At 38.5% G+C, this 15657-nt stretch overlaps 1 protein-coding gene across 2 annotated transcripts; it reads right to left on the bottom strand.

The window, feature by feature from the left end:
• Nucleotides 1–951: 951 nt before the first annotated feature.
• Nucleotides 952–15398, bottom strand: stam2 (signal transducing adaptor molecule (SH3 domain and ITAM motif) 2). 2 transcript variants are annotated; one of them, XM_019353183.2, is made up of 14 exons: nucleotides 15219–15398; nucleotides 13117–13201; nucleotides 12889–12964; nucleotides 12370–12465; nucleotides 12042–12188; nucleotides 9528–9594; nucleotides 9055–9253; nucleotides 8030–8124; nucleotides 7845–7927; nucleotides 7673–7760; nucleotides 7499–7553; nucleotides 7224–7371; nucleotides 5068–5246; nucleotides 952–3235 (listed from the first exon to the last, which is right to left on the bottom strand). In XM_019353183.2, the coding sequence occupies exons 1-14, from the start codon at nucleotides 15256–15258 to the stop codon at nucleotides 3043–3045; spliced, it is 1551 nt and encodes a 516-aa protein (XP_019208728.1). In that variant the 5' UTR covers nucleotides 15259–15398; the 3' UTR covers nucleotides 952–3042. The 2 variants fall into 2 exon arrangements, with proteins under 2 accessions (XP_019208728.1, XP_003454945.1); XM_003454897.5 differs by having other exon boundaries at nucleotides 952–3238; nucleotides 15219–15396.
• Nucleotides 15399–15657: the final 259 nt, after the last annotated feature.

Below are 15657 nucleotides of genomic sequence, written 5' to 3'. Positions count from 1 at the left end.
CAATCACATCTTGTTTGATTTAAAATTCACTGCGGTGGCAATATTGCAAAAAACTGCATCATTCAAAAAAACAAGGAAAAAAAAATCACAACCTTATAATGAACAAAAGTTATGAATCCTAAAATGGTAATTTAAATATTATTGTAAGTTTATAAGGGGCACTTTAATGAAGTATAACCACTCCCTTTAAGGTATATAAAACCACAGTAACCTCCATAATGATCGACTACGGTCCTACTTATTATTTATTCTTATTTGCCGTTTATTATGGCACACTGCTAGAATGACTCAGTCATGAATATTCAAGCATGTTTTCTCCAAATGTTTTCATGAGAAGTGCTAACTGTAAACAGGTAAAATTCTATGCTAAACTAAAATATTCCAATAAACACATTTGCAGCCCTACGTAATCACTTTCCACCAGTTTCGTGCCGCATTCTTAAAAACAGGCCAATTTTCAACTCAAAAATATCTCACGAGGACAAACAACAGATGAGGGAATCTTCTCAGCCATCCTCAGCAGGCCGAGGCACCAGCTGTGCTGTTTTCAGACAATCTCGAAAACATTTATTCACACTCCCACGTATCCTGGAAGAGCAGGCAAGAATCTGACTTTGCAACTGAAGAACAGTTTTACCTGCGCTTTGCTACCCATAACCAGCTCTAGCATTCACATAACCTCCAGTGTATCCAACAGGAAGATAAAAAGTAGAAGCTATAAAAAGACCAAGTGCAATTAATAAATCATGTCTTCTGGGTAGAGCATATTATTGGATTGTACATCTCGTGCAGATGGGGATGTGTGCAGGGATTTGCACAGGCTAATTACTGTAGGTGGACAGTTTCTATTTTAATCACCCTTCTCTTAATTGTACAAATGTAATTACTTCAACAGCTTCAGAGGAATCTGCGCTAAAAGAACAAAATCAACTTTCACACACGACGTTTTTCTTATTTCAAAGAATATTTATTGAAGAATATTATACAGTTTGCTCTGTTACAAAAGCAGTTTTAAAATCCTGGATGACAACGTTTCCTGGTATATTTCAAATATAAACAATTATACACGTCCAGAGGATTCAGAGACAGAAGTCGCTTCCCAACGTTGTGTTTGATTTCTACAGAAGAACAAGGCATTCAGTGGTAAAATAAAATGTTTACAAAGCTAAGGTGCAATGCCAAAGTCACTGACAAATCCAGATATTTTACATCTAATATACACTGCCTTTAACATGAGGGGTGCTTAACAGAAATTGAGTTCTGGCTAAAGTTAGAAGTGTGGAGTTACTGCAGCAGGCCAAAAGACAGTATGAGAGCTCTTAATTTAAGTGGAGGGAAAAACATCTATTTCTTCAGCTTGACTAAAGATTTTTTTGTGTATTTAAAAAATTTAGCTGTTTACATTTTGCCAAGAAAATGAAAGTAAAAGCAGAAGCCAAGTAAAAATTATTACCCACTTTTTTCATGTCTCCAGATATATATATATATATATATCAATCAAAGTACAGGCAATGCTGATGACAATTATGAAGTTTTAGTACATAAACATTAAAGAAAGTACTGTGGATTTGCATAAAACATAGAAGAGACAGAATGATGTTAGAACCATGAAGAGATGCAGCATTTTACCAGACTACCAAACCCATTCAGACGTTTATCTATTATCCATTCACCCAAACCTTTGAAAATCAGTGTCACTTTACATTGACAACGAACCTCTTTTTGGGAAAGTATTCAAACACACACAAACATGGAGAACAAACAAATGTGCACACACACATACACATAATTAAATATGTCAAATGTAACCATAGAATGCACAAGGCAAAGAGTCTATGGAAAAGTCATTTCTGAATTATTTACAATGTTAACATAGGTATCTGACAATTGAAAAATAGAGTTTGCACTTCTAAATTCTGTTAGAGACACTGATCAGCTACAGCGTTGGTGGCTGGTGATGAGAACAGTGAAATGGGAGATCTGGCCTTTTAAGTACCTGCACATGTTTGTGCTGAAGAGAGCACCTGAGCTGGAACTCATGAATTCAGTCTTTGCAGATGAATAAACTACATCAGCTGAGTGTTGCAATCAAGAAGATGATCAGGATAAACGGCTCATACCTTCATATGAATCCACGTGCAGACTTAAACAAGAAAAACAAACAAACCAGTAACTGTTCCATTTTCCTTGCCTACATTACAACATATGATTGTGTTTTTATTCACATTTACTCTACATGCTTGCAGGCTGTTTAATTTTTTTGCTGGCTTTCTCAGCGATCCATCTCAGGAAAGAGATTTTGATAGCCACACTTGTGCACAAGACTTGGAAGCTGCTTGCATTTTACTCTCAGAGCGACAAGGAATATTTTACTCGATTTTATTCCAACTTGAGCACGTTATCGCACCGTCGATGTATTAGGCTGTAAGGGCTGCCAAAATGCTGCGTCTGCAGACAAGGTTGTGTGAACAGATAATAAACAAAGAAGAAAATAACGTTTTATCTCATCTAGCCTAGTGTGGTCTAATCCTCTTTAACCAATAAGAAGACTCGCAGTTCAATTCAGAAACAGCATGGTGTTGACGTATTATTTGTAATATGCTAATTTCCTAAACAAATTAGACAATGACCGCTTGTTGCATGGTCCTGTACAGCAAAACCAACTCTTCTTTTGCGCTGACTGATGATGTTTGAGAAAACCAGCGTTGCTTTGAGTCACCCATGAAAAACGGGACTAAGAGAAAACTCTAGGTGCCATGTTAAGCCTCACATACAGTAGCCGAGTCCTGATTTGGATTCATAGCAGACCTGCGTTACATACACGCATCAGTTATTTCAGCTTTCCAGGGTGTGTCCTGTTCGGCTTGACAGGCACAAAAAAAACAAAACAAAACAAAACAAAAAACAAAAATAAAAGCCAAAGGAACTTTCCTAAAGCAATAACCTGACACACACATGCGTGCTAGGTAAACCAAATGAACACACAACTAGCAACTGAAATATCTGAAGTGTGTATCTTCTCAGGTCTGCCCTGTGTTAGTTTTACAGAAGAGGCTGCTGATAATATGCTGCCTGCTGCTGCTGCTGAGGAGGAGCCTGGTGAGGGGGAGCTGCTACAGGATAGGACACAGGAGGCATGCTGGAGTTGTGGTAGGCTGACATATCCATGTTCATGCCCGCCTGAGGTGGGTAAGGAGCTCCTGTGGCTTGGCTCATGTACTGAGCGTTCACACCACTGCTGTGAAATAAATCCACAAGTGACATTTAGGTCAACAAATTCATGAATCTATCATTTCAATACATCATCTAGAGAAATATGATTGGTAGGTGATATTATCTTGTTAGTAGTGATCAAATCTGGTTTTCTAAATGAGTGTTTCCATAGTAACAGTACATTGGCGTGAAAAAGTGTTTTTCCTCTTCCTGATTTCCTATTTTTTTGTATGTTTGTCACACTTAAATGCTTCAGATCATCAAACACATTTAAATATCAGACAAAGATAACACAGGTAAACATAAAGTGCAGTTTCTAAATGAAGGGGTTTATGATTGGCCCTGTATCAAAAAGGGATCCCACATCTGTGGACAGCTGAGCTCTGTCTCTCTAGGGACATCCAGGCCTGATTGGTGCCACACCTGTTGTCAATCAAGAAATCACTTAAGTAGGACCTGCCTGACAAAGTGGAGTAGACCAACAGATCCTAAAAAGTCAGACATCATGCCATGATCCAATGAGAATAAAAGAACCTCAGTCTAGAAAAGGTTATGAAGGCATTTCTAAAGCTGTGGGACTCCAGCGAACCACAGTGAGAGCCATTATCGACAAAACACTGCTGTTCCGAAAACATGGAACAGCGGTGAAACTTCCCAGGAGTCACTGGCGACCAAAATTACCCCAAGGGCGCAGCAACAACTCACCCAAGAGATCACAATAGACCCCCGAACAACATCCAAAGAACTGCAGGCCTCACTTGCCCCAATTAAGGTCAAAGTTCATGACTCCACCAAGAGATTGGGCAAAAATGGCCTGCATGGCAGAGTTCCAAGACACAGACCACGCTGAGCCAAAGGAACATAAAGGCTCATTTCAGTTTTTCCAGAAAATATAAAGTCTTGGGGATCTTGATGAAATATTCTGTCGACTGATGAGACAAAAGACAAACGTTTTGGAAGGTGTGTGTCCCATTACATGTGGCGTAAAAGTAACGCAGCATTTCAGAAAAGGAACACCATACAGTAAAATATGGAGGTGGTAGTGTGATGGTCTAGGGCTGTTTTGTGCCTCAGGACCTGGAAGACATGATGTGGTAAATGGAACCATGAGTTCTGCTGTCTAGAAAAACGCCCTGAAGAGAATGTTCAGCCATCTGTTTGTGATCTCAGGCTGAAGCTCACTTGGGTTCTGCAGCAGAACAATGACCCAAAACAAACCAGCAAGCCCATCTCAGCATGGCTTACGAAAACAAAATGAAGACTTGGATTTAGGTCAGGATTTAAGTCCTCACCTGAATCCGATTGAGATGCTGTAGCATGACCTCAAAAGGGTGGTTCATGCTGAATTACAACAATTCTGCTAACATGAATGGGCTAAAATTTCTCCACAGCGCTGTAAAACCGCTAAGGGTGGCCCAACCGGTTATTAGGATTAGGGGGCAATTACTTTTTCACACAGGTTCATGTAAGTTTGGATTTTTTCCCCCCTTAATAATAAACACCGTCATTTAGAAACTGCATTGTGTTTACTTATGTTATCATTGTTTAAATTTAAATTTGTTTGATGATCTGAAACATTTAAGTGTGACAAACATACAAGAAAAAGGAAATCAGGAAGAGGGCAAACACTTCTTCACACCACTGTATATTTATGAGAGCAGAAAAGCATATCAGTTTTTGTTATTTTCCCTTTGTGATGTGACGGCTATGTCAGTGACAATGACACTGTTCATTATGATGTACAAATTAAAATGTTTTTGGTGATTTGGAGACACGTCAAGTGATTAAAAATCTGTCTGAGATTGTACTCGACTTTCAACGTCCTTGTTAAAGGGGTGGAGGTGTTATCCTTACCTCATGTAGGGCGGCTGAGCAGTTTGGCTGTTAGGTAAGGTGTTGGGTGGAGCTGAGACATTTGGGGGTAGTGAGTGTAGAGGTCCAGGCTGGTCGCTGGGCAGATTGTAGGGCTGTGCAGAGGGGATCTGAGGCATGGATGGAGGAAGATAAGGGGGTGCCGCTGGTCCAAGGTAGCCCTGAGAAGACCAGGAGAGGAGCGTGCTGATAAGTGAATGCACTGAAAGGATGTAATAGAGTTCAGCAGTGAAATTATTTTCCAGTAAATATAGAACAGAGCCAGAAAAACTGGTTGACCACTCCCAGTAGGTGCTGCTGACGGTGACTGCCACTGACCTGCTCGGTTTGTTTGGGCGTTTATACTGACCTGTTACTACACTTATACTGCAGCTGCCGGCATGCTACAATACTGCTGTTTGTAGTATTTATTAGTGAATATTTAACAGTTTATAAATTGTAACAGTCCTAATCTAAGCCACCAGATATGAGGAAGTTAAATTAGGAGAAGGGTTACTCACAATGCATTCATATCTACATGTAAATTATATTTTCCAGTCTTATCTTATGTCACTTGGTAACTCATTTGCACTGGCCACCTCCTGACTGTCACAGTGCTAACAGTTCTCCCTTTGCCTATTTAGTATAAGTAACACATGGTTAATATGGTCGGAACAAGCATTTTTTTAATAAACAGCTGGCTCTCTCTCAACATGTCTACTGTACAGTTAGTAGTGTTAGGGTGATGGGTACAAAGCAGTCTTGTAACACATTCCTATTGCTCTGGTTGCATTTAGTTTAAAAATATAACACCTGACCTGACCTGACCCGACCCCCCCCCCCCACACACAAGCCTTAATGCTATATAAACTGACACCGAGTCATTTTTGCTCCAACTGAAACCTATAGCAGCGTGATTATGGGAAATCTGTACCTATGAATCTGAACAAATTACAAATGAACAGTTCAAGAAGAAGAGAACTGGTCAAGAAGTGTAATAATCCAAAATCTCTATGATGACAATTTCCTTATCTTTTGAATTTATTCAAGACATACAATGAAGCTATTTTCAGTTTCACCTCCCTTTAAGCTCTAGTTGGAGACTGCTACATTCAGAAACTACAACCTTCATCGTCTGAGATGCTACAAACATCCTCAGTCAATAGCAGGTCACCAGCAGCTGCCCCAAATAATGAGATTTGGTGAGCTATGTTACACAAATAGCCAGCCTCTAGAGAAAAGTGCACCAACATAGATATTCAAAGAACAAATACCAATAATATAAAAAACAGTTATACAATTACAAATTAAATATTTGACAACAGAGTTGAGTTTACATAATCTTCAGACAGAAGATCAGCTGTTTTCAGTCTTTATTCAGCATACAGAAATGATGCTGATAAAAATCTTAATAAGAACAAGTAGCGTTTCCAAAATGTCAGACTTCTTAAATAAACTATTACTTATAATATTATAAAACACTGTAAAGGTCCAGTTATTCTTCAAACCACTAAGATTCTAATTTCCTTCAACTTCCTCGAAAAGTTAATATAATATTTAAACATATCATCAAAAATCGACATTGCCACCAAACAATGTTTGACCACCAGTCGGAAAAAGGAAAATAATAAGTTGCATGGAGCTCTGGTGTGGGCTTGCTATGCGAAGTGGACAGTTTTCTAAATCTCCAGGGAAAGACTGTGACATTAATCACGACCAAGAAAACAGCATCTGCTGAGAAAACTCCGGCAGCCTGTGACGCTCTCCATGGAAGAAAAAAAAATGCTGACTGAATATCAAGCCATCAGGACCAGTCTAAGATTAGTAACTAGTTTAGAGGCAAAACATGCGTGAATGAGACATGTTAGAGACATCCTTAAAACATGTATGATTTAGCTCTGCATTCTGCTGATTCCCCATATGTTTACATACACAAACAATAAGCTTAAATTATTGGATTTAAAGTCATTCAAGCAAACCTCGATTTCAGTTTAGAAGTACTCAAAGCTTAAAAGCAATATTTTGCCAACCTCCATTATTTCTTTTTTCTATTCGCCTTGCTATCTAAACATCATGGATGTATACAAGGTTCCAGCTTCGACGTCATTTACAACTGAGAGTCACTCTTAGTAATCAGAGGCATATAAGACTATTCTGACCTGCATGCCCACAGCAGAGCCGGCTGGAGGATACTGTGACTGCATCTTGGAGTAGGCCGAGTAGTATGGAGCCTCATTCATGAGCTTGTTGTAAAGCTCCAGTGCCTCCAAAACCTTCACATTCAACTCTGATAACTCTGAGTGATTCCTGCAACACACACAAACAAACATTAGTCCCAAGTACTGGATGAAGAACCTTTTGCATGTGCTGTGCATATCGTTATTATGATCAATCTGATTAATAATAGAGAAATGTTATATAATTGACACATTACCTGTCAATCTCCTGCAGCTTCTCATCAATCAGTGGGTTCATCTGTGCACATGCACCTGTTTACATTAACGGAGAGAAAAGGAGAAATGAGGTTATAAAGCAAAAGCACGGCTCACACTGACTGCAGCTGACAGCGACAGTTTGACTAGATTTAGAGTGGCATTAAAGTTTTTACCCTCCAGCTGGATCAGCTCTAGGGAGTCAGGAGTGGAATCTGCAGGATCTGTATTCTGCAGCAGTGCCAGCGTTCGGTCCATCTTCGTCTGCAGAAAGACGTGAGCAGATACGTGTTGGTAAAATAACAGACAGATGGATTCGCAAATGAAGAATCTGAGGAAATGTGCTACCTCGTCAATGAAGACGGGCTCAGGCTCTATTTTGGTTTCCAGGCTCGTCTCTTCTGGAGTCGCCGAGTTATCAACATAAGTAACTATAAAAGAAAAGGTTCAATTACATTAGCAGCTCTAGAAATAAAAATCAATATGCTCAACAGGAGGTACAAACAAGAGTCTGTGCTTAAGGAGCTACCAACCTGGCTCTGGCTCTGCATTCAGATTGGTTGTGACAAAGTTGGAGGGGAAAAGTCCAACTCCTCTGTGGTTCTCTCCTTTCCACCAGTTTGGATCACTGTAAACGGAAACATAAAACCAAAGTCAAGGAGCAACTGAGAGAAAGCCATACTTAGCGTCTGGCTAAGCTTCATACCAGTCAAAACCATTACAACAAGAAGTCTAAAAATTCTCGCCCTGCTGTGGTCTTTGGCAGCTCTAGAAAAGGCGGTTCCTAAGTGGGTTATGGTGAGTATTCAGTGTTCTTGGTATTAAAAAGTATTTTGATGTTTGCCTAGTTTTACCAGAATTTACAGATCATTTAAGTCCTTTTTTTTTTTTTTTTTTAAACCTGATCTGATCACAGATCATTTAAGTCCTAAAAATAATATCTCATATTAAAAATATTCATACTTCTGGATGACTCTCCAACAGGCAAACAAACCCTGCAACATTATTATCACTGACAGATGTTACATTGCACTGCATGTACTTTGAACCAAACTGATTAAATTTCTGTTTCAAAACAATTAATGAGCATGGAGGAGTGGTTACCGCCACGTCATAATAACTTATCAAAGGTTAGTTTTTGACAGCAGATCATTTCATTTATATATTATTTTTATATTCTATTTAGACATTACATCAGATTTTGGTTATTACTGAAATTACAAGGCAGGGATGGTATTTATATTCAACATCCATGATGATATAGCAACATGTCTGTCTGATCTTAAAGGTCGTGCATACTCTGGGACTTTCAGTGGTAAAGTATAGATCAAAGCTAATGGCTGAATGCGCCCTCTAACCTGACAGACCTGTCCCCTTCTCTGGATAATGAACACTTTCAGTTTTAGCTACGTAAACAACTTTTCACGTTCATCTCATCTGCAGTAAACTCATTTTTGCACATCCAGATCTTCATTCAATCTCGGTAAAACGGTGCCATCTATTAGTTGGGAGGATATAGCAGAGCTGATTCATGACAGGAAGTGTTATAAAATATTACCTGTCATCCAACACTAGAATAAGTTCTCCAGCTTTGAAGGTCAGCTCGTTGTCTTCAGCTGCTTCAAAGTCGTACAGCGCACGCACCTTCCGAGCCTCCTGCCCCCCGCCACCATTAGTATAGTTTGGAGGGTCAGAGGTCATGGTCATGGGGCGTGTCTCTGCCTGCTGCTTCTGCTCCTGTAAGGACAGCTCGATAGCTGAAAAAAATAAACAAGAGAAGTGGAAATGAAGAAAGGGTATATAGCACAGACAGATTTGGCACACATGCCAGATTCATTTAATTTTCAAAATGCAAATTGCTCTAAGGCAGGTGCTTCAATCACATTTTCAGCCATGGAGAATCAATTTAAAGGTTTTCACATGTATTTTTATCAGATTACTTTCTATGAAATCTGTGTAGAGCTTGTGGATTTTTAAAAATGAATAGAATACACTAGTGTTAATAAACTGAATGACGGCGTCTAACTTTACCTTTGGCGAGATCGTCATCATCCACTGGTTTGCTTGGAGTAGATGAGTTGGCCTTTGTGCTGGAACCCTGTGGTCAGTATGGAAAGACAAGGTCAGATCAGAGTGCAGAATAAGTGCACCTGAGGAAGAATGAAGCACAAAGACTTTAAATGAAAAAACAAAAAGTTTTTTAAAACACTGCTGCGCCACCTGGGGTTCATGCTGGGTATCACATATTGTTCAGAAATGTGTCTCTAGCCTTTAGACACAAATACTCCCAAGAGCTGTCTCTTTAATTATTTGCGTCCAGAACACAAACAATAGAAACGGGAAAAATGAAAACCGGTTTATTACCGCTTGAGTTTGTGCGGCCAAATCCAAACTGACAATAAGTAAATAAATAAACAAATAAACAGGTAAACATTGCCACAGCTTGAGTCACGCTGCCTGCTGCTTTTTTCCCTTAGCTGACAGAGATTAAATGTCATACCTGCTGCCACATGAGCCACCTGCTCTCCAGTGAGGCACATTTGCCAGCCTATCCCACAAAAGGAAATGCAGCGCACCATCATCAGAGCCAAATGGAGCACAGCAAGTGATAACAAAGCCAGGATGAGAAAGCAAATAAAATCTAAGGGATTTTAGACTATTGATATTAGGGCTGCAGCTATGAATTATTTTAGTATGTTTCATCCATGATCTGTTTCATTTGTCAAAAAAAAACAAAAAAAAACAAACCCTGTGTATTTACGTGTCATACTCAATTTTATTTTTGAAAGAAAACATTTTCCTAAATGCAAAGATATATCTAAATAATCTCAAGTAGAGTCAAAGCCATAACATTTAACTTTACTATGTCTTCCTCAAAGACTTTATGAGTTTTTGTACATGTGTTTCTGCTTGTTTAAGTGTGCAGTGAATGAGAGTTTGTGTCTGTAAGCCTTTAAAGGAGAATGTGGTGGCTTCTATGAAGAGAAGCGAGCATATCAGCATTCTGATGTTTGCCCTCTGCTTTGTTGCAGTTTTTGTGCTGCTGAAAACAAGACGTTATGATGGTGTAGACGTTAATTAATATTAACAATAATTCACTGCCCAACCTAACAACCCTGAGGTCAGTGGCTCAGAGTTTTACTGGGCCATGTATATTTTTATTGGCTTTTGAAAAAAGATGTAATTTTTTATATATTTTTAAAAAAAATATTAACGCAATTTAATTGAGACAGTATTTTTATATCATTTCACTTTCAATCTCAAAAATTTTATGAAAATCTTGAAATAAATATGGTCTAGTACACCTCATGTCCCCCCTTTAGACTCACCCCTGTAAAATGGGACGGCTGCTCAGCAAGCTGTATAATTTAAACATGTTTCAGACTAAGTTAACAGTTCAACTGCATTTGCTCTTCACGGTGTGTAAACAGACTCTGGCTCCACGTTAAACTGTGCCAGCCTCATCATCACTGCTGCTGTTGTGTTATCAGTGTGCGTGCGCTTAATATCAAACTTTTTATTCACACCCTGCTCCTTAAAAAGGTTTGTATTGCAGGTCTGCTTGTAGTCTTATGGCGTTTCCATTGTAACAATGGTGCGCCACAGAGACGTGCCTTAAAACAAGCATCGAAGCAAAGAATATGTGTCGAGAATTTTTTATAATCAAATTATTTGAAATACTTGAATCACTGCAGCCCTAATTCACATCACTGTCATTCATTGTTTATCATCTAATGCTCCGAGTTGTCTATTGTGTGGAAAAGGATGTGTTGCACATTTATGTCTCTACTAAAGGCTACAATAGTTATCCCCTCATTGGCAGCTTTATTAAAGTTTAGTTGAGTTTTCAGTCTTCAAGTATGTCAGATGCTTTATGAGAAACTGATGTCAAAGTCCAGTTTTATCTGTGGCACATACAGATTTGTTGCGTAACAAAAAACGCACACACATTAAGCAGCAGAACAGAAACTAGAAAGCAGCTCTGACCATTACCGAGTCAGACTCTATGACATAAACCTCCAAAGAATTATGTGAAATATGTGAAAAGGAAATTCCACTCTAAGCTCCTCTCAAATATACACTCTCAAAGACAGACAAACTCCACCCAGCCTGAACCTTCACAATCACTACACTAGCCTGAGGTCAAATCATAGCTACAATTCCAGCCTCAGCACCCTAGCGAACCCTACTGGATGTGGAATGTATATTACTAGCTTAAAAGAAGAACCTATTTCTAAGTTGAAAAAACAAAGTAGATTGTATCTTTTTAGTGACCACACAATGTAAAAGAGATGAGGGTATATTGTGATGTGAAATATTGTTTAACAGAACATCAGCTTATGTAAAATCTAATACTTTACAAAAAGAGGCCTTTATTTATGCTGCAAATACAGTATACTTACACTTTGTTTATCTGTTATACTGGCATCAAATATCACAAAGAATTATAAAATAAAAACTAAGGTGCAGCTGCTACAAAGTAAAGAGTGTATAAGACTTCTAAATTACTTTGTTAAATTTCTCAGAATCATCATGTCAACATACCTGTGAGGATGGGGATGGGAAGCTGACACCCTCCTCTTTCAGAGACTTGATGGTGGCCCCAATCAGGCTCAACTGTGGATCTTTCTGAAAGTCCTCTGCCCACTCAACCATCAGAGCCTTTAGCTTTTCACATACCTTAGGGTGTGCCTACAGAAGACATGAAAACAAACAGCTATGGAGTCTGGCATTGGTTAAGATTTTAACTGTAACATTAAACTTAAAGTTCCTCTGAGTTTGAAGGACTACACGGGCAAGAAATTCTCTGGATAAGATTCCACCCCAAAAAAGGGAAGAAGAAAAAAAACCCAAACCAGGTAAGTTTCCATACCTTGTTAAGAACGCTCTTCACTTCACTGGAAAACTCCCTTGAGCAGATTTCCAGGTGGAATATTTTGCCACAGTTTGATACACAAGCACCCAGCAACTGCAAGCCAAGACAGTGAAATAAGTATTGCAGTAAAAAGACAGCCACTCATTATTTACAGCACATTTTAACAGCAGGTGGGATTTGATGACAACAGCCTGAAATTATCTCAATAATTTAAAGACAGAAATCTAAGAATAGAGCAGGTCATGTGACAGTATTAGCTCACAATGACTCAGACAAACAGGTCTCACATTCCTCATTTCATTTAAATAATACTGGCATGAAAAGGGTCTACTTTCCTGTATCCTTTTAAAGGAAATGGGAATAGTAAACAGTTTGCAGCCCAAATGCCAGTAAACTGTACTTCTAACCCCAAAACTAAAGAGGTGTTTGACCCAATCTATTGATTTATTAAACTTTTGCAGTTATTTTTGATGCCATTTTTATACATTAAATTAAATAGTAAAGCAACAAACTCACGTTAAGGGCCTGCATCGCCACATGAGGCACTTTGTGGTTGACTCTCTTCATAATGGATCTTAAGCTGTCCTTTGGTCTGCAACAGAAGGGAACACAGTCTGTGGATTGGGGGTACTGCTGATGTCATCAAGTATGAAACACTTTCAAATTAAGTGTCCGGGGCCACTGGGCTGCTCAAATCAAAATGTGCCATTAATATTCAACGGAAGATGGCTCTTTCAAGCTTACCCATTGGTTGTTGTTCCAATCTTATCACAGATGTCCATGATAAGTGCCCAGTCATCTGTTGTGTTGTTTTCATTGGTTGCCTTCTCTGGAAATATGTAAAATGCGGATTTAGTGCATATGGTCCAGTGAGAAAATAACTCCGATGGCATTGTGGCTGCTCATCTCCAAACAAAATGTGGTAAGACATGCCAAATGCAAGGTGTAATATAAAAATGAGCCGCAAGCCCGTAACTGGCACATTGTACATCTAATTTATGTTATACTGTCACCTATTGGACTCAAAATGAGTGTGGAAGAGTTCTATAAGCCAACTATATGTTGCAGTTTTTATTGTGCAATCTTTTCCTAATGGCCTACTGTGACAAGACACTTAAAAATCCCATGTAAATATTTAAGTACTTTAACCTGTGACCCATTCAGCAGCTGACAAGCTAAAAGAAAAGCCTCATTAACAACTGAATTGCATTATCGTCTGAGCTAAAAGAAAAATCACAACATAAACTATATTGATCTCTACGATATTGATATTAGGTGGTGTTTCTGACATGCAAAGTGACCCACCACTGTTTCATAATATGCTAGTAGCAAATTACTTGTGACGTTTCCGACTCATAGTTTCACTCCCATGATTCTCTAGTGCAATAGTGCTCTATTGTATGGTCATACAAGGACTACAGTGTTGCACAGTCAGATAAAGCTGTTCAGCTAGGAAGTGCCTATGAAAATTTACATAGAATAAGCCTAGGAAAACACATAGGGTAGCTGACAAATTAAAGGAAAACACAATATAAAATGTCTTAGAAAGGTGCTGGGTCATTAGAAAGGCTTGGCATGGATTTTCCAAGACTCTAGACCTCAACTACAGGAAAACAACACCCTTTAAAAAAAATAAATAAATAAAATACATATCCCCTTATTTTATGTTTAAAAAATGGTGGTAGAAAGTGAGGTTTAACACACTGGTCCAAAATCTTCCATAAATGTTCAACTGGGTTAGGAGCTCATGAGTGTGAAGTCCATATTATTTGACTCATATACCTTATAGATAACCCGTTTGTCATGCAGGAAGAGACTATTTATCAGAATAGGAAGGTCACAGGACATCAGCGATTATTGTGAACAACTTACATTTGTTTTCACTGACAGTTCTCGCTAAAGGGACATGCGGACCCAAACAATGCCAGCAAAATGACTGCCACAATATGTTAAATCAGCAGGATTATCTCCATGCTGGAGTGAAACATTCAGAGTTTTCCTTTAATTTTACACCCATCTGAATACAGACAGATAACAACCAAACCTAGAAGGCCAGAGAGTGATTGATTAATTAGCCTTGACCAACCTTTTCTGATTAATCATCAGCCGAAGAGAAAAAAGAGCTTTCAACAAGTTTTAATGACTCATTACTATATTATTATCACATTTAACTATCCAATGACATATCAACTCCAAATACTGAAAACAGGCATCACTAACAATTGCAGCCCACGGAGACTTCTTTAATCCGCTTCTTTTTGTCTAACCAATACACCAAAATGTAAACCTCATTTAGTTTCTACATAAAACAAAGGAAAACACCAAATCCTCCCAAGTGAGAAGTCAAATTAACCGCAATGGGGATTTCACTGTTTTCGAGCATCAACAAAGTATACGCTTCAACGAAAATAGAAAAAAGGATAAAGGAGATTTAAACTAATGGTCTTTGTGTGATAAAGTACATATAATAGAACCATAAACGTATTTTGAGTTGATTTGGGATCAGCTGATCTTGTAATGGCGGTTATCCTGTGAGTTTATATGAATCACCAAGTTTTTTTTTTTTTCTTACAAAGCAATGGCTGATACTAACAAATGAAGTGGCCGACAAACTTAATAAAAGAGGTCGACAACACATCAACATGTCAGGTACAAACTAGCAAAGGCTACCAGGACTGGTATATGGTGTTGTAACAAAAATTGGCAGCCCTAAAGTAACTTATCACGTAGCGCTAGCAAATAAACAACTCGAGCTAAGCTAGCGTTAGCCTCCAGTGTGACTGGCCCTATCGTTAGCTTCTGGCTGTGACACACTCAAAGGGCCAAAGAGACAACAATTCACTTACCAACATCTTGGTCAAATGGATTTTGGGAAAATAAAGGCATGTTAACAATTTATAAAGACGCAGACTTTGTGATGAAAAAAGTACGTGTGTTCTTCAGGCTAAACCTAAACAAATATCGCTTCCTCGTCCATCAAACTCTCACCAGTTGCTCTTCCGGAAACTTGGCTGTCTCCAATAATGCCTGTTTACAAAAAAATTAAAAATAAGAAATAAAAATACTAAGCAACTGAGTCTGTAGCACTTTTTCCTTTAATCGTGTTATTTTTTATTTTTACTTTGTGGAAATATAGCGCTGTGGAATTACTTAAACTTAAGCAATTAAAGGTAACACCTTGTTTATGGTTAAAGAGAAACACTGTCATCTAGTGGGGTAATAATGGATGTGGGCTCAGCATTGTTGTCCCAATGATACATTCACAAAGTATTAGCTTTTAAGTAA

Source organism: Oreochromis niloticus, linkage group LG16 (assembly GCF_001858045.2).
Source record: "Oreochromis niloticus isolate F11D_XX linkage group LG16, O_niloticus_UMD_NMBU, whole genome shotgun sequence".
In the NCBI taxonomy this organism is placed as follows: Eukaryota; Metazoa; Chordata; class Actinopteri; order Cichliformes; family Cichlidae; genus Oreochromis; species Oreochromis niloticus.
The sequence above is the reverse complement of the archived record's forward strand: the minus strand, read 5'-3'. Positions and strand labels throughout refer to the sequence as shown.